This window comes from Xiphias gladius, chromosome 4 (assembly GCF_016859285.1).
Source record: "Xiphias gladius isolate SHS-SW01 ecotype Sanya breed wild chromosome 4, ASM1685928v1, whole genome shotgun sequence".
Lineage (NCBI taxonomy): Eukaryota > Metazoa > Chordata > Actinopteri > Istiophoriformes > Xiphiidae > Xiphias > Xiphias gladius.
Genome location: NC_053403.1, coordinates 10,539,314 through 10,563,824, shown reverse-complemented (window position 1 = coordinate 10,563,824; position 24,511 = coordinate 10,539,314). Strand labels below are relative to the sequence as shown.

General features: G+C 42.3%; 2 protein-coding genes across 4 annotated transcripts in view; one reads left to right on the top strand and one right to left on the bottom strand.

Moving 5' to 3' along the window:
* The first annotated feature begins 233 nt into the window (after nucleotides 1-233).
* drc1 (dynein regulatory complex subunit 1 homolog (Chlamydomonas)) lies at nucleotides 234-6,948 on the top strand. 3 transcript variants are annotated; one of them, XM_040125642.1, is made up of 16 exons: nucleotides 234-413; nucleotides 642-789; nucleotides 1,977-2,104; nucleotides 2,396-2,579; nucleotides 2,671-2,808; nucleotides 3,309-3,395; nucleotides 3,526-3,648; nucleotides 3,917-4,044; nucleotides 4,147-4,281; nucleotides 4,413-4,845; nucleotides 5,210-5,299; nucleotides 5,463-5,546; nucleotides 5,669-5,814; nucleotides 6,022-6,174; nucleotides 6,259-6,365; nucleotides 6,643-6,948. In XM_040125642.1, the coding sequence occupies exons 1-15, from the start codon at nucleotides 337-339 to the stop codon at nucleotides 6,359-6,361; spliced, it is 2,157 nt and encodes a 718-aa protein (XP_039981576.1). In that variant the 5' UTR covers nucleotides 234-336; the 3' UTR covers nucleotides 6,362-6,365; nucleotides 6,643-6,948. The 3 variants fall into 3 exon arrangements, with proteins under 3 accessions (XP_039981576.1, XP_039981577.1, XP_039981575.1); XM_040125643.1 differs by lacking the exon at nucleotides 6,643-6,948 and having other exon boundaries at nucleotides 1,980-2,104; nucleotides 6,259-6,532; XM_040125641.1 differs by lacking the exon at nucleotides 6,643-6,948 and having other exon boundaries at nucleotides 6,259-6,532.
* Nucleotides 6,949-7,826: 878 nt separating this feature from the next.
* otofa (otoferlin a) overlaps nucleotides 7,827-24,511 on the bottom strand; it is a 74,989-nt gene continuing 58,304 nt past the window's right edge. The window contains 22 exon segments of the mRNA XM_040125045.1: nucleotides 7,827-9,699; nucleotides 11,487-11,587; nucleotides 12,337-12,515; nucleotides 12,683-12,924; nucleotides 15,353-15,451; nucleotides 15,727-15,815; nucleotides 15,915-16,057; nucleotides 16,942-17,102; nucleotides 17,264-17,434; nucleotides 17,682-17,809; nucleotides 17,948-18,085; nucleotides 18,179-18,313; nucleotides 18,395-18,540; nucleotides 19,899-19,974; nucleotides 20,084-20,224; nucleotides 20,351-20,380; nucleotides 20,592-20,662; nucleotides 21,893-22,055; nucleotides 22,216-22,377; nucleotides 22,463-22,582; nucleotides 23,472-23,633; nucleotides 24,376-24,510. Of these exon segments, the coding sequence (XP_039980979.1) occupies nucleotides 9,519-9,699; nucleotides 11,487-11,587; nucleotides 12,337-12,515; nucleotides 12,683-12,924; nucleotides 15,353-15,451; nucleotides 15,727-15,815; nucleotides 15,915-16,057; nucleotides 16,942-17,102; nucleotides 17,264-17,434; nucleotides 17,682-17,809; nucleotides 17,948-18,085; nucleotides 18,179-18,313; nucleotides 18,395-18,540; nucleotides 19,899-19,974; nucleotides 20,084-20,224; nucleotides 20,351-20,380; nucleotides 20,592-20,662; nucleotides 21,893-22,055; nucleotides 22,216-22,377; nucleotides 22,463-22,582; nucleotides 23,472-23,633; nucleotides 24,376-24,510 (2,973 nt within the window). The 3' untranslated portion in view covers nucleotides 7,827-9,518.

Sequence of the window (24,511 nt, the reverse complement as noted above, 5' to 3'; positions counted from 1 at the left end):
TTACCTTTTTACTCATATAAATAAATAGATGGGTTGCAGATGAAGAACATCTAAAAAACAATTAGGTTTTAAAAAAAAGTATATATTTTGGTCATGTTGTTGTTTGTTTTAAAGCACTTTCTGCGTGTATAATTATCTTTACTGCTGAAGATCTTGGATTTCCGAGCTTGCGAACGGCACGCGAAGGCAGCACTCGCCACTACGGTGGCTCTGTCGCCATAGCAACGTTTAGACGAAACAATCCGCGGCGGTACGCCGCAGCTTCTTTTTTGAGGTCTCCATCACCACAGTATTTAACAGTGTATATCAGCAACTTTTACACAACATAATCCGAATATGGAGGAAGTTGACAAGAAACCAGAGGACGCGTCTGAACCCGCCGTGTTGTCAGAAAATCGGGGGACTAAGAGCGGGTAAGTCGGCTAGCTAGCTTGACGTTACTGTAGCTAAACACTGAATTCGAAATACCCAACGACTTAAAGAAGCAAGCACCACGGGCAGCAAGAACTGTGCATCTGTAATGGTGGCAATGTTACTGGATGAATGGGTTAATAAAAATTCATACACGGAAGTTTTTATTTACGTTTTATCACGCTCAGTTTTATTTATTTATTTATTTATTGGTCTAAATACAATCACAGAACGGTGAACACGCTAAGGGTCGAGACGCAAGAGGCGGACGAGGACCCCAGTGCGGAGCTCAAAGAGGAGGCCGATGAGGAGGCCTGGGAGAGCCTGCCTCAGGAGGAGGAAGAGGAGGAGGAGGAGGATGTGGAGGGAAGTGAACAGGTTTGTTTTCTAATTCTAAACGCCTCCCTGTCCGCTTCCTCTGTAGTTTCACTTACTTATTATTATTTATTATTATTACTTATTTCACTGTACTTTATACACTACTGGATAGCTTAATCTATAATATTACATCAGAATGTACTTGTTGATTATATTGTGTCGTAATAATGTGACCTAAAGCAATTAAAGCTGTCAAATAAATGTAGTGGTGTAAAAAGTAAAAAAGTTTTCCTCTGAAATGTGGTGGAGTAGTGTCATAAAATGGAAATAGTCATATAAGGTACAGGTACCTCAAAACTGCAGTTTTGCCGATGCAGTACTGTACAGTGCTTGAGTAAATGTACTTTATGTAGTTATATTCCACCACTGCACATTGCTACAAAAATGTCAAGTATGATCAATAAAAACTGACAGTATTATGATTGTGGTCCTTGATGTAAAGACAGCAAAGATGCAGAGGTCCAGGGAGCGAGGCTGTCTGATAGATAACTATATAATCAATAGAATCACTCCAAATAAACATCCAAGAAAAAACATTACACACAAATTATACATTTTAAATTACAGCTTTTCCAAAAGATGTAATATGACCTTCTTTTTAAAAAAAATACGCTGTTATTTATTATTTTAATGTATAAAGGTTGACAGAGAACTTTAAGGACCGAGTACTCATGATGGTATCAAACAAGCACAAGCACACATTGGCAACTCTAGCTCCTGGCAGGTGGTTCACGAGTCTCTTCTTATTAATATTACTAACCACACTACAGTGTTATGGCTCCGTCCTTCGAAGGCAAAAGGAGCTGAGCTGTTGGTAATGCTGTTTGCTAACACGTGCTCTTACACAATATCATATTTTAATTGCCTTTGCTCCACTTACTCCAGAAGAAGACAGTGAAACAACCTTTACTCGTTGTCTAATGTACCTGACGATATTGCTTTAATAATATCATAAAAAAAAAGAGACATATTATTTTACCATATATTTTTCATGACCTCTAAAAATGGGCAACAGATAATGTTAAGTAATGTTTCAGTCAAAGATAGCTTCTTGTAATATAACAAAAATAATAAAAACAATAAACAGTATTATAGTGAGCTACTATTTTACTTCATGACATTTACTCACGCTTGAATAATATCAGGAATACCGCAGCTTGAATAGAAACTGTCTTCTTTTATGTTAGCAGATCACTCCTCAGAGGATAACCAAGCTGCGGAGCGATTTGACAACGTTAGTGACCAACATCCAAACTGCTGCCGATGCCAGAGAGTCTATGCGAAGGACGGAGCTGGAGGAAGCTCGCAGAATTAGGTAATTTTAAAAAAAAAAGAAAAAAGAAATAAGTTTACGTTCATTTTCCTAAATCAACAACTTTATCGTGTACTTTTAAAAATGCCAAATGCTACGGGGGGTTTGGTGACTGTTATTATACAAGCTTGGGTTAAAAAAGGTGAAAAAATGTATGATGTACAACGTTTCTTTCATGTTATTTTCTCAATTAAAAAAAACGGTCAGAAACGCCTAATGCAAAAGAAAACCGTCCTTATCCAATTCTATTTCCCCCCTCCTGTTTGCCACTGTATTTGTTCCTTCTTGGGCCAGATTAGAGCGGCTGGAAAATTATGCGAAGTCCAGCCAGGAGAAATTTGAGGAGATCACCAGACGGTGGTCGACGGCTAAGGACAAGGTGATCCCTCAGGAGCTGCAGGAAGCTCTGAAGAGCCAGCAGCAGTTGTGTGCTCTTCTATTAGAAGACAAGAAAAAAGTCATAAATGACCTGCAACAGGTATCTCTGTCTGTCTATTTATCTATCTATCTATCTATCTATCTATTGATATTGATCTCATTTGATCACTTCCCGTATGTTTTCTGAACAGGAGCTGAAGGTTGGAGATGATCGCTATGTTAAGGACTTGAGGAAACAGGCGGAGGAGCTGGACCTGATGATGGAGAGGATGGAGGACCAGATCAAAAACCTGACGAAAGCCTACAGGGAGGAGCTGGCCCAGACTGAGGTAGGACCAGATCTGGGTCAAAAAGCAGCTTTAAATCATTTCTTCCCCTTGAATCAGATGAATGGGGGTTGTTGCATCAGGAGAGAGAATAGAGTCTCTCTCAAGATGAATAATTTGTAGTTGAAATACCCAGTATACTTTATGTCCACTAAGGAGGGTAAGTAAGCGCTTTTAAAATCTTACAACTCTTAGGATTTCACATTTTGGCCTGTCACTTTGGCGGCCGGCCCTTTTGTTCCAGACCAAAATATCTCAACAGCTATTGGATGGATTACCATGCAATTTCTAGATTTTGGATTGAAATTCATGGTCCCCAGAGGATGAAGGCTAACGGCTCTGGTCATCCCCTGACTTTTCCTCTAGCATCGCCATAACGTTGACATTTGTGGTGATTTGAGAGAGCTGTTAGCATGGCTGTAGATCCGTTGTCTTGTTAATGCCAGTGTTGTTTTTCTTACTACTTCTCACTAATGGCTGCACTTGTGTTGTGTTGTTGGTAGAGAGTTTATCAGCAGGAAAGTGAAATCTTGTTAACAAGAGACAAGACTGAATGGGAACAACTCATGAAGGAACTCTGGGACAAAGAGGTCAGGATAACTGGAATAAAAAAACAACACACACATGCACTGTCAACCTTCAGTCTTCTTTCATCTTCACATGTATCTCATATCCTACGCGTCTCAACTCTGTATCTAATGATATCTAATCTATTTGTAGCTAGAGAGGCTGGCACAGAGGAAGAAGAATGTGGTGGAGTATGAAGGGATAATTCACAGTCTGATGTTGGAGACTATGGACAAGCAGAGCATTCCCCAGCTAGAGCAGAATGCAAAGATTCAGGTTTGTACAAATATCAAGATGCACCCCAATAGCTTATGCTTTGAGTGAAGCTTTTGTGTTGTGAGCTCTATTTGATTAAAACAAGCTAGTGACGAACACAGCATTTTCCTTGGATGTTAATTTAAATAAAAAATGCTAGAGAATAGCCTCGGTGACCACTAACCGATATAGTAGGTAGTGGCTGCGATTGCGCTGCCATATGTTTCACCGTTCGACAAAGACAAGCTCAGTGTCGAGAGGCCCCTAAGTCCCTTTCATGGCTCCGCAGGTTTTGGAGAGAGAGCATCAACAAATACAGGCCACCGGCGTGATTGTGAAGCTAAAAAGAATAAGGCAAGAGAATGAGGTACAAGGACACAACTTCCGCCGGGCCCATATGAGGAGCAAGTTTGTCAGGTAGGACAGATTCTCTCACACAGACACACACACACACAACAGTTTTTAATACAAATTTTATTTAATTCACTCTCTGTTCCTAGCGACGGCTTTGTGTTTCAGTCTGCAGGCGGAGAGGAAGAACCTGCAGACCAAGATTGCTAGTCAGGAGAAACAGATTAGTAAGAGGGGGCGGTATTTGTTCAAAGACTACAAACGCAACATCCAGCAATACCAATGTATACAGAAGAAAATCAAGTGAGTTATAATTACCCTGCCAGTTTAAAGTAACACTGACATACTGTACGATTGCTTGCTTCTTATACCTGAATCTTTTTCTTCGCCTCCTCCTTTCTTTACACCTCCACCCCTCCCTTCACTTCATGCAGGCTCTTTGCAGTTGCTGATGCCAGGAAATTTGGGGAGATGTGGCTAACGATTGAAGCGGAGGTGAAGCAACTGGTTGAGAGGGCTTTAGTAATTGACTCGCTGATCTGGAGGCAGCACCTTGGTTTAGCCTGGGAGCGACCTCCGATGGCCTTCAGGGAGCTCTGTGGTCCCATCCAGCCTCAGACGCAGGCCCACGGGCCCGCCCGCCAGGCCGTCTCCCAGCCGTTCCACACTGGACAGGCTTCGCAGTGCAGCCGGGGGGCGACGGACACGGCGGACGGGCCTAGGCCGGAGGCTGGCGCTGAGAGCACAGGCATGGCGATGTGCAAGGAAGAGACCGCGGTGCGGGGTGAGAGCGATGCGGAGGTGGAGGAAGGGAAGCTGTCGATGGAGACACTGAAGAAAGTGATGGAGCTGCTGTGTGATGAAGCAGTGAGTTCAAGATTCACGTTTATTACAGAAAGTTTATCAAGCAGAAGTTTGTACAGAAGAATTTTACACAATTTTAGATAATTTCAAATATACGTATAATAGTAAAAACATTAGAGGGTTTGTCTGTATGCATACGTTATATTAAAGGAATGCTTCGACATTTTGGGGAACATGCTTATCCACTTTCTTTCTTTACTGTGAAACAAGATCAGTACTACTCATTATTTTAATCTGTGCAATAAAGCTTCTCTTGCTTCGCTAATAGTATTGAGCTAAGTCATTAGTATTAGTCACAGCAGCACAAAAAAAGCAATAATATGAAATTATAAGCATGGACAGCATTTCAGCCTTCCTTCTATCTCAGGGCTTCCTAATGGAGGATAAACTCCTGAAGCTGCTGGCTCCCCTGGAGAAGGAAGAACAGACTGTTGTGAAGCTGGGCTCTCTCCTTTGTGTGAGTTCACGAGCAGTTATTTCTCTCCTCATTTCTCACACAAACACACAGGCAGCTGCTTCACCTGGACCACCAGTTACGAGTGGGTGCAATGCATCAGTGTGTTGTTGGACAGTACGCAGGCAAACCCTGAACAGCCAGACAACGTTGTTTTCTCTTCCAGGCCTTTGGTGTTGAGGAGGAGGATGTGCCCAAGTTGGCTCTTTTCTTATTAAAGTACAAACATCAGCAGAGAGAGCAGACGGAGGTGAGACAGATGGATGCCTCATCAAAGACGTTTCCATTTGGACAAAATATGGCAAAACAAGATTGTTGTAATTGGACAGTTACTATTTCTGCGTCTTCTATCACTTTTCTTTCTGCCTGCAGGATGTTTGTGGTGAGCCGGGTGAATCCAGTGACCAGGCAGAGGCAGTGGAAACCAGCTCCACGTCTAATCTGACCTCTGACCTCATCCATCCGAACCATGTCCTGCCTGCTCTCAAAAGTTTCCTCAAGCAGCACGCAAGGTCCAGGTTAGACACACACCAACCCTCATTTAAACCAGTTGTTGCTGGGCATTGCATTGCTCTCCATTATGTATCTGTCTCCATGCCAACAAGTGCGATAGTATCGTTGTTTTCTGGACAGTCCGTGTGATTTGAACACGAATGTGATAGAGTAGTTGAGGTACGCTTTCTCTATGAACCAGCAATGCTAATGTGTTCCTGGTGTTTTGTAAGGGAGAGCTCAGGTCGCCAACAGACCGGTTTTCTACAAGTAGAGGCCCGGGACAGTTCAGAGGACGAAGCCTACTGGGAAAGTATGGCGAACATCATCTCTGAGGACAGAGTCAAACTCTGGGAAGCAGCAGAGAGCACACTAAAGCAATACCAGTGAGTAACGACTACACAGACACACACACACACACAGAGAAAACAAACCTCTGTCAGTACTCAAAATGCTTTTTGTCCATCCAGTTCCGTCCTCACAGAGATCTCTGAGCTCGTCCCTGAGACTGACAGTCTGAGGCAGCAGAACACAGAGCTGCGGATGCTGCTGCAACAATCTCTCAACTCCTGAGCAAGTGTGTGTTCATGTGTCACACTGTTTTTCAGATATTCACTGCAGGTAAAGGTTGAGGACTTTCCCCCGGCAGTGGTATAGAAAAAAGTAACAGCTGTGTACCGGAATGTAATGTATGTATGTAAATAATTGGCAGATTAAAAGATTGAAAATAATCCTTAGGATTGGAGATGAAATGGTTCTGTGATAGGTTAGTCTATCAAGCGAAAAATGATAAGCAACTATTTTGAAAATCGATTCATCGTTTAAATCATTTTTCAAACATTTTCTGGTTACAGCTTCTCCAAGGTGAAGATTTTCTGCTTTTCACTGTCAAGTTTGATAGTCTGAGGACATTAAATGTCACTGGGTTTTGGACTGTTGGCTGGACAAAACAAACAATTACAAGACATCACCTTGGTCTCCGAGAACAGACAATAATCAAAAATGATCAGATTAATCTATAATTAAAAAAAACATAATTGTTGATTAAAGCCTTAGTGTGTACAGTATAAAATCTAACAGAACAGAAATGAATGTGCCTCTTCTTAAAAAACATCCATCTGACATGTTTTATACATGCCCACAATCAAAGTGGAATCAGATTAAACAGGAACATGTATGAACATGTATATGAAATCATCAGTATTTGTAAAATGATTTATATTCATGTTAGAGAATAAATAATATTAAATCATGTTATAGTGGCAGATTTTGTTTTTACATCCCTAGAGGAACTAATAAAACAGTACAGAAACGTACAGCGACCACGTGTGTCAGGACAGTGTCGGGGTTTTATCCTGCAGCGTTGAGGAGCTTGTGGCCAAGCTCTGAGGGCAGAGAGAAGAAGAGCAGAGCCAGGAAGAGCAGACCCAGCGCAGCAGCCAGCAGCACCACACAGTGCAGCTTGTAGTTCCTCCAGGTCAGGATACACAGCGTCCTCACCGGGCTCAGCAGCCCCCACATGCTGGCGCTGGGACGACTGCACGGAGAGATTCAGACATGAAACAGCAATTTCAAACAGAACCGAAGACCATGCACCTTAAAGACGACTGGAGGTGGCTTAATTTTTTGAAGAACATTTACGTGTGCTCACTGCTTAAATATGGCAGTTGAAACATTTGAAACACTGAAACTAGCTGAAGTTTTAGCTGAAGTGGCAGTCGAAATAAAAAAAATACTGAAAGAAGTTGAAATAGTTCAGATGTAAGCACTGAATAAAGTTGAAGGGAAAGTTCTGAAAGGAGCTGAAAAGTCATTTGAAGTTCACACACAAAAAGGAGTTGAAATATCAGTCGAAGTGTAGATGATAGATTGAGCCGAAGTAAGTTAACATGTAAGCGACGAAAGCAGCTGCACTGTCATTTGAGGAATAAAAGATGAAAACACATGGACTTTCTCACACACACAGGTTGTCCGTGGAATTGAGTTTATTTCAAATTTCCAAAACAGAAAAAAAACAAAAAATAAATATTGCACACATTTCAACAGATCTATAAATACACAAAGTCATCGTAAAAACAGGCAAGTTCAGGGCAAACAACAACTGTAATCGGTGAAACACTTAATCAGAGACTGCAACACAAATGAGGTCAAGCATAAGCAAAATTGGAAAAGTGGATAACGGACACTGCAAACAATACCATCTGAGTTTCCAGAACCAACCCTGACCCCTTTACCACTCCGCTCAAGTGCACTTTAAACATACCTTGATATTATCTGTAATGTTTGTGTCGAGCTGGAAAGACATGCCAACACACATGACCTCGGTGGTAGGTCATCACAAGGATGCATGCATTTTGACATATAAGCATTTGTTGCATTTGCCGACTTTTAATTCAGTCAAATGATATTTATAAATAAAATGTTCTACTCTCCCGTGAGGATTTTATTGTTGTGACACAGGACGGTGACATGAAGAGAATTTACACAATTACACAAAATACTGACTGCACAAAGGGAATTCTGAGAGAACAGGCTGAGCTTGTATGGTCCACATGTTCATTATTAAAAAAAAATGGGACCAAAAAAAAAAAAATATCTGCAAGCACTGTTTGACCCAAGTCTGGCTTGGTTGTTTTGATGCAAGAGATTAAACCTTACAGTTTAACTGAACCCTGTAGAAAGCTTATTCATCATTTTTATTATTTGTTTAAATTTGAAGTCAACTTGTTCTATATATATATCTCATTGAATTTCATCAGGAAAATAGACATCTTTTTGTTTCTTCAGTATTATTCTTGAAGTGTGCAAAGACCGCAAGAGCTATAACAGTTAAAAAAAACGGTAACACTTTGATTTAACCAACCATATTCAGCATTTATAAGCAGCATATAAACATTTAATAAATAGCTTACAACACAGTTTAATATAGTTGTACGCAGATTTAGGTGTTTGTGGGCACACATGAGTGGAGGCTGGTGTATAAACAGATAATGAATGACAATATAGTAAAACAGGTAAAATATGTCTTCACAGGAGAAGTTATTATTGTTGACACATACTGTACATTCTTAAACACTTAAAATGTCCTTATACGTTCTTACAACTACATTAAAGTGTATGTTATACAGTAAACCATTTATCAAATGTTTATATAGTGCTTATAAATGCTAAGTATGCAGGGTTAAAGAAGAGCGCTACCAAAAATATTGTTCATTTGTTCCCTACTAACCTAAATCAATAGCAGACATTGGTGCAGTAATGGGAGATCTTACAGCATCACTTGAAATGAACGTCCATGCAGTCGTCTGACCACTGACCCAACAGTTAATAAATAAATAAATAAATTAAAAGCTGTATAAACAGACAGAGAGACATTCATCGTCATGTTGCTTGAAAAGAAGACGTTCTAAAACAGGCCGGGGGCTACTTGGTGGCATGTGACTGCCGTGTAGTCAGTTCAAGGATGGAAATCTGGATACTGATCATTAGATCTGTTAGGCCCGATGCAGATTGGATAGAGGATTGGACAGTTAGTGTTTCTCATGACTGGGGGGGTCGGGGGGTCTGGCTCTCTCCCTCTCTCCTCAGGGCATAAGGTCGAAGGTGCCAAACTGTACAGGAAGATCAGATCGAATTACAGAGGAGAAATAATGCAATCGGATCTCCAAATCGCCTTTTTGCTGAGACTGAGGGAGACTCCTGCCCCCCCACCCAGCCTCCCAGCAGGCTTTCAGGCCCCCAGCAGTTTCTTGACAAGGTAGCCTGGCATGCTGTAGAGGAAGAGGCCCAGCATGATGAGCAGCAGCAGGACAAGCACGATCTTGATGATCAGCCACTTGTAGCGGTTGCACACCAGGTAGCGGATGGCTTTCAGCGGGCTCAGGAACCACAGGAAGGTGGTGTCTGGGCGACTGGAGAGGAGGAATGGAGGTTTTTAGAGGAGGAGAAGAATGAATTTGGTGAAGAAGTCACGTAGGGGGATGGGGGAAGGGAAGGGGAGAGATGGGAGAGGTAAAAGAGAGAGAGAGAGAAAGCTGGCATTAGTGGTTGGTAAGCTATGTTGTTTTCAAAACAGCATGCTCACAACCCACATTTCTATAAATATAACGTTTCCAAGGATGCAAAGATCAAACCAAAGAGTAAAAGCTTTATATTAAAAACATATGCACAATGGAAATGTTGATAAAAATGGATGGATGATTGACCAACAGCTCCAAACATTTTTTCTCTTTTGATTGTCAATAATATTCTGGTAACTTTTTAACGTAACATTTTAAGGGTCCATAAAATCCACTTTATTTCCTAAAAATCTCTTAAGCAGTTCCCTGCAAAGAACCATATAAGTTGGTGCTAACTCACTAGCACAACCCTGATATTCTTATTCAGAGGACAGGCGGTGAGCTACACATGTAAAATGTGTCTCCAAACAAACACATAATTCATTATAAATGAAGAATTAAGTTTCCAGCAATAATTTAACGATTTTTAAATGTTCATTGAGGTTTAAATCAAGTAACTCCTTTCACTGAAATTTATCTGGTAGTCAATAATAAACTCAACATTTCTGAATGAACTAAAATAACAGTGTCAGAACTTTGTCTCTATTTTTCCTATAATTGCGACTTGGTTAGGACCTCCTTTTTTGTTTGTTTTGTTTTCATGGAAACAATAAGGAAAGATATAGTAACAGAATGTCACTGAAATAGACATAGAAGGACAATTTTTCAAAGGTGGATTAGGCATCCAAAATGAATCATTGCCCGTCTAAAAATAGCCTTGAATTTCTCCATACAGCACAGTTGGTCACTTATCAGATGTGTAATGGCAGTTGTGGCAAAAGACACTGGCAAGACAAGACACAGAAGAGACTATGCTACTGCTAAGACAGCGGAGGAGAGACAGAGAGGGGGTAAAAGACAGAATACAAAGAAAACTGAGCTTGGCGGCGCAGAGGAGAAGGTGCTACAGGTAGGACAGGAGAATCCAGGAAGTGCGGGGTTAAACAGAGAAGCAGAGACAGCGAGGAGGGGGCGGAGGCTACCGGCGCGTCAGGCCCCCAGCATCTTCTTGACCAGGTAGCCAGGGACTGAGTAGAGGAAGAGGCCCAGCATGAGCAGCAGTAGCGTCAGCGCCAGGGCCTTGAGGATCAGCCAGCGGTAGTTGTGCCAGATGAAGTAACGAATGGACTTCAGAGGGCTCAGAAACCACATTAGACTGGTGTCCGGGCGACTTTTTGCGAGGAGGGAGGAAAGGAGGGAAGGAGGAACGCAGATGGAGGCCAAACCGGGGGAGAAGGGTAAGGAGAAGAGGAGTCACGCACACACAAAGGAGGGAAGGGACACGGGGAGGGGAGAGACAGAGGGAGACAGTTGAAGAGATGGTTGGAGGAGAAACGAGTGTGAAAGTGTAACAGTGGCTTTTTGACAGCACAGAAAGCAGCTCCATGGTCACACAAGACCAAATCTCTATGAAGTTATATCAAATCTCGACTGCTTAGCTGTTTCCCTTCAATTTTTAATACACTGCTTTTTGCACTGTAAGAATGATTTAAGGGACACTTGCTGATGTCTGTGCCTTATTCTGAGCCACACAGCCATCCTCAGTTTTTAATTGTGGAAGTAACACACGTGTAGCTGTATGAGTGTTTGTGAGAGATTGATTCTACATATATTTCAGACAAATAAAACACGAATCTCACTTTGGTTTCTCCAGCGGATCTGGCTCATTTCGTCCGAGTCCTACGGGACTTTTCTCTGCTTCCTCTGCTGTCACCAGGTGAAGCTCTGCCTCGACTTTACCCTGCAATAACATTGCAACATATTAAATTAAAGGCGGCCTGTGGAGTCTTTTACCAATACCCCGTACGCAAATACTTAATTTTTTTTTTCAGGTTGAAGCAAGACTATGTAACTTTTGCTGAGCAGCGGCCTCTGCAGCCCCCAGTGGGGCAGGATGCTGGCACATTAAATTCTGTTGGCCTCGGAGCTGCGTACCCCTAGAAGCTAGAATGCTCATGTACAGAAATCAATCAGCCTATCAATTGCTCAGGCGACAAACACAAAATCATCATCTCGGTTAAAACCAGCAATCACGCTGTCCACTCATTCCAAGTCAGCATTCTCCTAATCTGACCGTAAAATATCTGAACCCACGGAAAATGTAGATGCTAGGAGCTAGTCTCCTCGGCTCTGCCTTGACGTCCGTAATGAGAATACCAAGCTGGCTTCTTCTAATAGCTAGCTGAAGACCCATTGTTGGCGGTGAAAAAAACAAACAAAGAATTTACCTTGGAACAACTGAATAAATGCACACACAGTATTGTCTTGAAAGGTTGTAGGCGCAGACGGAAATATTTGCTTTGAATTGACTTGTAATGAGCTTTGCTGAGGTGATTTTACGTCATCTTTTACTCCCTTAAGTGGCTCTTTAGCTGGTGTTTTGAAGAGATTTATAAGGGGAATTTTGAGATGATGATTTCACATGCGGTGCCAAACGACAGCTGTGATTTTGCTTGTGCTGATATGCCCAGTATTCCGCGACTCTCTTACTGTGAGCTCCATCTCATCGTTCTCATCACGGGCAACAAACGGCCACCAGCCTTTCACTCTCTTTTGTTTGAAGATGGAAATGGTGGGGAGCTCCTGCTCATTTCGGATCATGTCCAGGGAGCACTGCTTGGCTGTCTTGGCGCCACGGGGGAACCGGTTCAGGTCCAGCTCAATCGCACCTGGAAGAGGTGATAGTTAAAGCAGTCAGACAATAAGTGTGGTGATACTCTAAGTAATTTTTGTGGTAAAACAAATTGAAAGTTCTGTCGAAAAACAGCAACAGAAGAGAGGGAAGGTGCAGAAACATATTCAAATCCAACCAGCATCCACTCCCATCAGTCCTCACCCAGGAAGTCATCAGCGGAGAAGTGGTCGGCATCCCAGACCTGGAGCGTGAGGCGAGGAGGAATCTTGTATTCGGTCTCATCCCAGGAGAACATGGACTCTTTCTTAGAGATGACGATCTTCTCCTCAGCCATGAGGTAATCAAAGGGGAAGACGAAGCGCCAGTTGAAGTTGCCCTCACCGGTCAGGGAGTGATAGTGCACGTCTGTGTCCTGCTTGTCCTCCTGCTGCCCTTTCAGCCAGCTGTGGGAAGGTCACACACGGATAAGGGTCAGAGAGAGCAGAGTTGACCTTTAGGGTCATGGCTTGATGAGATGAGTGAATAGATTTGGTTATTTAGTCATGCACTTAAAATGCCTAATATGTAGGAAATTGGAAATGTCTGTCAGTTGCTGTGTGTTGATTTAACAAGGAGCATAGGAAATATACCAGTCTGATATCAAGAGAGATGATGCTAAGAGGCCAAAATCAAGACACATCATGTGAATCCCAAAGAGCAAATCAGATTCATGTATATGTGTCGCTGATATTAAGATAAATGTTCTGGAGCAATACATAAAAATCTGATTTGATGCTGGAGGTTCACGCCATTTTCAGAGCCATGCACAGACAAAGGTCGCAAAAGGTTCATCTTCAGTGTCTGGAGGTGGATCACAGAGGATCCAAAGCCTGTGAGGTTAGTCTGTGCGGGGCCGGAGCTCTTTCAGTGACAGTTGAGTGAGGCCGGCTTCATTTTGTTGGGAGGAGCAGGAGGGAAGCTGCACTCTCTGTTCTCAAAACGCAACACTAAAAACACGAAAAAGTAAGCTGACAAAAGATTACTGTCAGCCTAAAACATCTTGGTAAATACTGGAAAAAATTGAAGGAATGTGCCCTGATTTGGTAACTGAGATGCACCCGGCTACAAAAGACACAATGTCACTAAAACACGCCTGATCTCACGTGACCCAACAACTGAATCGTCACTACTGTATCACGACATCGGATCCATCCAAAGCAACCCCAGCTGTTCTACCGCTACTGTCATGGTGGGACATTTGGATCAGCCACTACAACCTGCAGCACAGAGCAAAACGGATCTTGATTTCTACAATACTTCATCATCGTCCAGGTGTTTGGGGTGGTTTGAGGTCGACACATCCACGGGTGTCAGCGGAGGAAAAAGTGATTTTTGGTTAAGTGATGCGGGAGTGAGAAGGCTCCACAAAATACCAACATCAGGAACTTAAAATAATAATCAAATAACCAGGCTGCAAAATGACAATGTTGTTAAAAACATTGGAGCTCTGACATACAGGCATGCATATTATTTGCATACACAGTATACTTCCATACAAGAAGTTTTTTTATTCTTAAAAATATCTGAAAAGTCTTTATTTAAAGTAACATCCAGTAGCAACTACAGTACAGGACCAAACCACAAGGAATTTTTAATTTCATTTATTACAGATGCTCCAATTGATATTTGTAATATTAACAATGGATCAAATGACAAATTGAAAAAGGGGCTGCTCGTAGTGATGCACCCACAGAGACAACTCCCCTGACTCGGTTCCCCTCAGCTCCGTGGAGCTTTGTAGCATCTTTTAACTAAACTGTTTTGGTTTGACAGCCGGCAACTTTACTGCTTAGGTTCATTCCCACCGATCTCATCAGTGTCCAGAGAAAGCTCTGGCAAAGGAAAAAAAAAAAAAAAAAACAAAAAGAAAAAAAAAACAAATGCATGCAACTGGTGCAACAGCAAACACACGAAATTAGCAACTAGCTTCAGAGCACAGTGGAGGAGCTAAAGGAGCAGATATTTCCCTCAAGAGTTGACAGAGAGCGGAGGTAGAGCTAAAACTGGAGTGAATATTGGACTTATGTTCATCAGGTGGACTCCAAATGAATGCTTGTGTTGCTCCATATCTGCTGGATGTGTAAAGAAGCAACTATTTGCTAACATTTTCACCATATCAACTTTATAGAGTGATAATATGTCAGTGTTATGTTTACAGCTTGTTGCACGGTGGTCAAATCAACAATATGGCTACGCTGATGTGTCAGTCGGGATGTTGTATGATGCACATTACATTGTTGTGGTGATTTGAATAGATTGGACTTTTCTGTCAGATTTCTTGAAATTTTGTGTTTTATGTGGTTTGGTCCTTACTGTACAAATTTTTCATTTGGCATTAGTTTACAGCGTGCTGACTGGGAAGTTTGACACAAGCGAGGTTTGCGTGCTGGATGAAGAGATAAAACAGGAAGTGGGAAAGATCATGACAAAGAAATGACCGAAGGGCTTCAGGGGGAGGGAAGAAGGGAGGTAGTTGTACGAGCCATGCGATGGGATCGTGTGTTTACCCCCTGACATAGATGTCAGACATCTTCTCCCCTGTCATGAAAGCATCGTCCTCTAGAATTACGTCATCAGTGTTCCAAATAACAACACGAAGCTCAAAGCTAGACACCAGCAGAGCATTGAACCAGAGAAGAGAGAGACAAGAGACAGACAGGAGACACACCACGAACACAAAGACAGACACGACAAAGGACACAAACACGCACACAGAAAAAAAAAAATGGAAACAAAACAAAAAAAACAAAGGTTAACTGCAAAAAAAAAAAAATTCACACACAGCTCACACCCACGGGACGAGGCTTGGTCGCCGCATCCCGCTGTACCTACCCCCTGACAAATATGTCACTGGACTTTTCCCCAGTGAAGTAATCATCGTCCTCCAGTATTACTTCGTCTGTATTCCAAATAATCACCCTGAGCTCATATCTGGTAAGGGGGGGAGGAAGGAACACATACACACACATAGTTGGACTTATATTTGACAGTAAATAGAGAGCTAACTAGTCAGACAGACTCACCAGAATTTAACCTGGGGATAAAACTACAAATTCTGTTGGAAAAAAAAAACTACAGAAATTTAAACAGTTTGCAATGCAATAAACACATTTCCCATTTAGAATGCATTGGATTTACGCTTTTATAATTATCAGAAAACATTATTAAAATTTATATATTGCTGATTTGCTCGAGCCAGGCTGTACCTCTTTGGTTTCCGTGGCGATATTTCAATCGCAGGTCCAGGAGCAGGCATGTCCATAGGAAACATATCCACCCACATCTCAATCCGGCCCTTTGGAAAAAACCACGCAAAACCACAAAAAAACCACGCAGTTTAATACTATTGCTTTAATCTGTTCTATAACTCTAGACAAGTGCGGCTCTCTCCTACCTGTTCGATGCCGGGCTTGTCAGGGTTCAGCAAGGGTCTGGTCTCCACGTGCTCGGGGACCAGCTTGCAGCCCACTCTTGGGATCTCCTCCCAGTGGTTCAGCACTGTCAGAGCCAAATGCTCCTCAGTCTGTTTCTTCAAACCTGGGAGATTGATACAAATGGAGGAAGAGAAGAAGAGAAAGGGAAAGCAAAACATCTAAATCCTTGAATCAGAATAGAACCGTCTTACCATATTTATTTTAGGACAGTTATAGCCCTGTCTTAATATAACAAAGAGTATAATTTCTAAGACTACTGTCAATATCTGATGACCTTTACATTGACTATAGGATCAACACAAATGGTGAATGCACACCAGAAGCGCTTTTAACGGCAGTAGAAGACCAAATGCGGACAAAAAGTTGGTGGAGTGCAGTCATCCTATTTTCACCTGACGTTGAGTTGGACTTCATTGAAAACCTTTTTGATAATGTCAACGCACAAAAGAACACTGTTTTTGTTATTGCTGCAAAACAGCAACAGGGAAGACGGAAAGAGGAATGGAAGATCAAAGAAGAATACTATCTTTTTGCAACAAAAAAAAAAATATGTGAAATGTAATGTTTGCATTTCCCAAGAACAAAGTCAGGAAAAAAGGTGGCATGAACCCCTCAACCCTATGGCCGTCAGCACATTTGTCAGCCAATTAACTGGAAACTAATTTGCACAAAAGCTTCACACATAACACTTTGTTTTTGAGGAACAGAGACATTGCTGGGTTTTTTTTTTTGGAGGGGCTGATCTTCTTAATGAACTTCAGTGCAGGAGAAGTACACCTCTTTTCTCTTATAAACTCATTATGTGAAATTTTACTCATACCTTTGAAACACACTGTCACCACTCTGAAATCAGAGGGTACAAATAATCTCAGGTCTCACTTTTACAAAGTATCAAAATGAATTTGACAGTGAAATAGTGACATTTAAAGTCCTATGTGTAGGACCATTGAATTACTTCGCAGCCGTAGGAGAAAAATGCAGCTGTACCATTCTCGTCTTCAATCTCTGTTGTTCCCAGGAAGATTCGACTCGCCACCTTGACTTTGCCTCCCGGCCCATAATGAGGCCCATCGATCTTGGCGTCCTTACAGAGCTTAGCCAGGATCTGGGTGGGCTTCATGGGGTCCCGCCAAACATTGTATCCATGGCTTACGTCAATAGATAACAAAGATGTTACTGAGATTCTGAGGTCAAAAAATAACCATAATGCTAATATGTGTAATCATCCAAAGACAATCTCAAGACTTGATTATAAAAAACCTTTATAAAACTTAAGACCTAGAAAAGACAAAGACACATTGATGCTCACACAGAGTAGTTGGAAGAAACGCCACAGGTGGCTCTGTATTTGCTGTAGAAGCGATTCTCCAGGTCAATTTTTGTCTCTCCAATCAGGTCGTCAGTGCCAACCAAGTCCCAGTCGTACACAGACACCGTTAGCATTGACTCCATGGGGAACGTGGCCTCAATATCAAAAGATCTGAACACAGGAAAAGTGGGACGAGTGGTGGATGGACAGAATGATTAGAGAATTAAAAGGGGGTACGATGAAGGAACCAGATTCCTGTTTCAAAATACTGCTGCACAAAAAATTTGAACAATGCTTTCTGACTGAGTCACAGGCCATGCTAGGTTGGGTTAGCTTGACAAAGGTTTCAGACATTTCTCCTGCAAGACAACAGAATGGGCCAAAGTTTGGAGAGAGGTATAGCGTTCTCTCAACTCACTTGCCAAATACAGGATTGAGCTGTTTGGAGATGTAGTTCTCTTTGTCTTTGACCTCTGACTTGCCCAGCTTGATGACAATGTACGGATCGGCCTTCCCATTGATATCAGCAGGATGGAGATCTGTTGCCTGTGGTGGAAAATAGAATTTAAAAAAAACGGAACGGAGCAATAGAGCAGAGAGAATATTTATTTAATTTTCCTTATTATGATGTGGTTTAATTTTTTAAACTGTAGTTTATACTCAAATTGTAAGAAGGTCCCTCACCCTGACCACATAGACACGGACAAGGACGTTGATTGGATCGTTATGTGGAATGCTCTGGAACATGCCCATATTAGGATCAAATCCTGCCTCTCTGGTGATCTCCTCAGACAGAGGTAGCTTGTACATGCATAGGGATCCCTGGGTCAGAGGGAACAACAGGTTACAATATAACTTATTTTTCTGTCGGCTCCTGCGGGTAGACGTGCTTGTTTTTACTCGGCGTTTTCCCACCTTGAATCTGCCAACAATCCTGTCGTCATCCAGAGCGTGTTCGTCATCGTCCCCAGCTTTTCCTCTGTACAGGTTGAAAGTGTGAAGCCAGTCTTCAAAGTTGCCATACTCAGTCTCCAGCTCCTTGTTGTACACCTGCAGAGGACATCAGGCACCTAAAGTGTGAGCATGTGCGTATGCTGGTTAATCTTTTGTAAAAGTATGAATGCTACTCACCACCAGCTCGTCCACTTTTGCTTTAACCGGTCGTCTCTCAGTCCCGTCTGCAGCCCCACTCTTCTTCTTGTCCTTGGAGCTCCTCTTCTCTTTGCTCTTTTCTTTTATCTTGGAGCCTTTCAGAAGAAGGTCATCAGGTTTGATGTCTGATACGATGGGTGAGTGGTGGTGGAGGTGGACAAAGCAGGGTTGGAGTCATGAAGAAGGGAGGCAGGGTTGCACACAGCACTGCACATGTCACTTAACATGAAAGCTGACAGGTGTGTTTATCAGGGGAGTAAGTTTCCCGGAAATCATATCCTAAATGTAGTCAAATGTTCTTGAACTCTAGAAAGGCATTTGCAGAACCAGCCTGTTGTTAAGTTACTCTTTAAGGAGGAAAACAAAGAAATGTTGAACGGTAGTTAGTACAAATGTTATTTTAAGAATGTGATATTGCAAGTTGTCAATAAATGATTACTGCAATTGAAAAAGAATGACACATCCTGTCAAACTCCATCTTAAAAACAGAGAGCACTGAGGCTGGTAGGAAATGTAGTTTAAATCTTACAACAATGTCACACACAGATGTCGTCCATCTTTTCAATTGTTTACAGTTTATACCAATAAATATTTTATGCTTTTATGTAATTAAAGTGTATGTAAGCATGTTAGTGCAGATGTAGATTTATTCAGCGATTCTGTATCGGCAAGCTTTCATGTGTACTGCAGAGCTGGGAGATGATGCTCATTTCTCTATGGGAAATGATCATGAATATGATAATGTTCTAGTCTGCTCAAAGCATGGATAAAGGGATGGATCCATGGGATGAAGGAGACGAAGAGCAGGAGGCACATATGAAGCCGCTATATGCTCTGTGCTGGAACTCACATCTCACATAGACAAAAGCCGCGTCTGTGAAATCTCGTTCACTCATTTACTACTCCCTTTATAACAGACGCTCAGTAGTTTACCTGAGCAGTCAGCTGTGCTTTTTGAACACTACTGAATCGTTGTCACTTTGCGTCGTCAGTGCTGGGTGTAGAGTCACACGACTGTAATTTTTCGCATCTCAAATGTGACACACCGCATTGTGGATTTGTCCTTGTAATGGACACTACTTTTGTCATTCCATTCCATCAAATTAAAAGCGTAAACAGTAAATAGGGAGTGATTTCAGACTCAGCCATAAGACTCTCATTTCACTCCCAAAGGGCCACTCCTTTGACTGGCATGAGTTTTGACTCATAACAAAGTTTTCTTTTTTTAATCTCAGGCAGTGCAAGCTGACATGATATCACTGCGTTGTCTTCACCCCGATGGCTATCAACTCAAAATACAAAACTAAGAACTAAGAACCATTCTTTAAACAATCCTAAGAAACTGACAGAAAATAGTCAAGAGTATGTGTACACTTGCGGAATCACAACTGAAAATCCAATACTGGCAACAAATCCCTTAAAAGAAAACGAACCAGGAGGAATCTCTGGCGGGCAGCCTGTCTGATCTGGTGGAATTCAATACCTGCCGCCTCTGCTGCTATCTCCAGATCCTCTCTCTCCTCCGCCTCCGCCTGGGCCGCCTCCTGGGCTCTGAGGGTCTGGAAAACCAGGCAAGAAAAATTTGCCAGTCTAATAGGACTTCATGAGTCAGGACAACCCCGTGAGACTAACAAAAAACATGCGTAGATTAGACTAGAACAGACAAACCTCCTTCAGTGTCTCTATTGAAGCAAAATATTTGGACCACCAGTCCAGCACACTCTCGTCTGTCTCATCTTCTTCCTCGGCTCCTCCCTTCTTTTTCTTCTTCTTCTTCTTCTTTTTCTCTTTGTCACTATCCTCCTCAGTCTGTTAAAAAAAAAAACGTTCAGACACTGGTGATTCAGAGTCACTTCAGTTCTTATTCACAATGGGCCACCAGTTAACTTAAGCACATATTGTCATTGACAAATTTCTAGGGGAACGATTACTCACCATGTCAACTTTAACAACAGCATCAGACATCTACGATACGGGGGCGTTACATAAAACAACACAAGGATTAATACACACAATGGATGACGCAGGTAGGAGCGGCACATGTAGAGAGGCAGGTAAAAAAGACTGGAAATAGAGTAGTGCTACTACTTCCACCATTTCCACATATAAACACATAGTATACTATAGAAACAAGCAGGCAATCATCTACAGTACATGATCTCAAAGACAAGCTTACAGCGTCTAACTTGACAACGGTGTCCATCTTTCGGAATGGAGGCTCTGCGTCCATGTTGACGACGATGTCACCTGCGGGGCGAGAGAGGGTGCGGGAGGAAAGGCTGGGTGAGGAGCGAGGCTGGGAGCCGCCATTGGTAAGGACCATGTAGCCGTTCATGAGCTTAGCTGGAGCGAGGCCAGCGGATACAGACGGCAGCAGGTGGAAGGAGACAGGACAGGGCAGTCAAGGACATGCAAGAGAGGAAAAAGATAACAGACGGAGGGAGGATGGATGCAGGAAAAGTGGAAAAAGCAAGCAGAGAAATCAGCAGAGTTAACCAAGAATGAAAATCCATTCTTTACTGACCAGAGAGCTGGATCAGAAGAGTTTAATGTAATTCCTAAAGTTTGTTTTAACCTTCCGTGGTGCACAGTATCCTGTGATTTTCTACGCCGTTCTGGAGCCCTGTCCAGTCGGCATTTTGAAAAGGTTAAAACAAAGTATAAAAAATGATTTGCAAACATTGTTTCACCCATGTTTGGTAAGAATCTAGAGGTCTTATTTTGAATGAGAGAAAACCCAGAACTGACAGAGAAATAAACAAACAAAAGTCTACATTCTGCATGTTTCAAAGGAATTTACTTTTCTTTCATTAACTGTCTTTGTTCATATTTTAAGATTAAAAAGTCTGACTGAACAACAGAAGAAGATGATGAAATGCTTGATGCGTTGCCAAAAAATAAGATTGCCACTGTAGAGATATTACACCATTGTCTAATGGCCAAGAATTCTACAACTCTTGGGTTTATAAAATAAAATACAACAAGAACAATAATTTAAAAAAAAAAAAAAAAACCTCAAGAAAGCAAACTGTAGGAATCGAGCTAAAAGTAAAGCTTCTTTTTGTAATTTCTGTAAGTGCTAACATTCTAAAATTTCTAGTTTTTCAACTGGCAGTAGAAACTTTAGAGCTTCTCCAGACGCATTTACAAAATGCCAGCTGATGCTGTCGGCCCCGTCATTAACTACTGAATACGTTTTGTGATGTGAATAAGAAAAGCAAAAGAATCTCCTCGTGTCCTGATAATTTTGTTGCTCATGCTTTTCATCTTAAAGCCTTGATTAGAACATATTGTATGTGACAGCAGTAAACTGTCTTTTAAAAAGGACACGTCATGCATTTCATCATCCAACTATTTTTTTACCTGGCAACAAAAATGTAGTGCTGCTCCAATCAAACACACACACGTACACCTATACCACAGTTATTAGGCTCCTTCCTAACTACTGAATCTATTCTTTCAGTTGAGTGTCAGCACCTGCAGTAGCCCAGTTGTTGGAGTTCTTGTCTGGGGCGCTGTAGATGAAACGTCTCAGGCTTGTGACAGCGTGGGACCCCACCAGGATGTAGCGGCCAAACGCTCTACAGTCCACCACCCGGATGTTGAGAGGAGGGTGCAGGAGCTCGTTTTCTGGAAGGTCCTGAGGACAAAGACAGAAAATTCTTCCTGAAGATTTAAGTAAAGCAAAGATGACCAGACCAATTTCAAGTCAAGTTTCAGGTTTATTACAAGGAAGTCGATGTAATATCTAAGATACATCTTTGTCGTGGCCTAAATATCAAATGGACAGTTGTACTCACCACCTCAAACCATTTGACCAGGGTGCTGAAGTTGGGGTTTTTCTTGTAGTTCTGGATGAGGACAGACTGAACACCTCTACCTGCACACTCTATGTCAACACGAGGCCGATCCACCTGAGCCAGGTTAATCCTCTTCAGGTCCCTTAAACCCCAGAACAAAACCTGAACCAGAGAAAAACAGCAGTCCAGCGGTGAGGAAAGGGGATTTTTGGAGATGAAAACACAGAGCTGGTGGTTAAAATCCTACCTCAATGCGGTAGCGGCTCAGGACGGGGCGGATGCCCAGTGGCACAGGAAGAATGGGCCCACGCTCAGAATCTGTCGGCCCTTCAATGGGAGGAAGGTCAGCCCTGCCTCCTTGACCAATCTATTTAGGAAAGAGTGAGGGGAAATAGACCTATGACTACCAGGTTGCAACAATTCTGAAGTTTCTGTATTTAGATCCAGTATGTGCACAATACCAGATTTCTTTCCCACAGTCCTAATATTTGTATTAATCCTTTCTTTCTTAATTTGACAACTTTAAAGGACAGCAGAGAAAGTAAACGTTAATGGTGGAAGAGAATAAAGAGAGTTACTGCAGTACAAACACTGACAACAGAGTAGCCAAAGAGTAAGACGTAGTGGGATGAAAAGAAAGAATGAAAAGAGCACCTTTATTTGCGGAACAGCAAAGTTATGGACAGCGATCAGTGCTCGCCTAATCTCCTCCGCATTGAAAGGAATCTGTAGGCAGCAGGAGGAGGAGGCACAGGAAGGAAAAAAGACGAGGCAAATGGATAGTATAGAGGAGAAAGGAGGAAAAATTAATATGTTAGTGGTTGGAAGGGGGGAAAGAAGATGGTGGCAAAGGAAACAAAGGGAAATGGTAATGTAAAAGGGCGAGTGGAAATGTGTAGTGAGAATAACAAGTAAAAAGGAGTATGTGATGATGCAGGCGGATTGATACAGGGAATGGGAAAATAGGTTGTGCAAACAGGCAAAGACCAAGAAATTAGTTAGAAATAGAGAGAAAAACACAGATTACATGACAGAGAGAAAGGAGATCCCTATTTTTGCTATTTTTTCAGTGGTCTTTTGTGCTCGTTTCACATCATCATTAAAAGCAAAATCCTCCTTATTCATCAATGTGGTTTATTCTATTTACTGTTATAACCAACCTAAAAAGCAGCGACATGCAATCTCTTAAGAAGAAGGCCCTTCGGAGTTGCATATGTGTGTGCATGAGTATGTAAACACATTCTCGCATAGTGTACCTGCAAAAGTTCAAAGGCAGCCAGCAGTTCCCCAGCAGTGTAGTTCCCTCTGTAAATCTGGTAGTACTCCAGCTGCGGTGGGAACCTCGGGGGGCCGTAGTGCTCGTCACACATCTTGATGGTGGGCTTCGCAAACGTCCTACCTATGAACTCTGCCTTGCCCTGAACACCACATTGTGACAGCAGGCAGTTGAGACAGTGAAGGGGACAAGGGAAGGGAGTTAGAAACGAGTGCGGGAGGTGCGGCTTCCATGGTGGCCACTTGGTGTCAGTATTGGGGAGAGTGGTCGAAGGTTACATGAGAAAAGCTTGTGAAACGGACAAAATCTAGTCTCATTAACAAACTAACAAATGCGTTGAGTGAATATTACAGTGTGATAGTACAAAAAAGAGGCGTGCTTGTCAAACAGAGATGTCTGTAAGCATTTTCTAATAAACTGTCTACACCTTTGTGTCATTTAAGTATTTGGAGGCAGATTTTCTCCACTGCACCGCTGTTACTGCCGCAGCTTTCCCTGCTGCTGTAGCAACTGTTGTTACAGATGAAAAAGGAAAAGTGGAGGAGTTGCATGTAAGTTTTTTCCAGAACTTTTCCAGAGCACATCAGCAGCTATATGAACCAGACAAGCAGCCACAATAACTTTTATAATAACAAATTCGCACAGGCTCTGAAATACTAATGTTTTCACACTCTGTTTAGCCCGCAGGGGAGCATGGGCAAGGTCGGAGTTAATGTGAGAGACAGGGTGGATGAGTGACACAAGGGTGGACAAACAGTCAGAACATGAGAGATGGAGAAGCAAAGCACTTTAAGTTTTATTAGCACAAACTAACTCCTTTAAAACTGTTTAACAAGCAGTTTCTCTGTGATGCATCCCTTCATTCACGTAGACTGTTATCCTACCACAGTGTCCTGGTCATAGATTTCAACTACAATGATTGGTGGGTCGTCTCTCAGCTCACTGGCCTCCCCAAACAGCTCCACATCGTCAAACACCAGCAGCTGGTCCCACGTAGGGCACAGGGTCTCGCTCAGGACC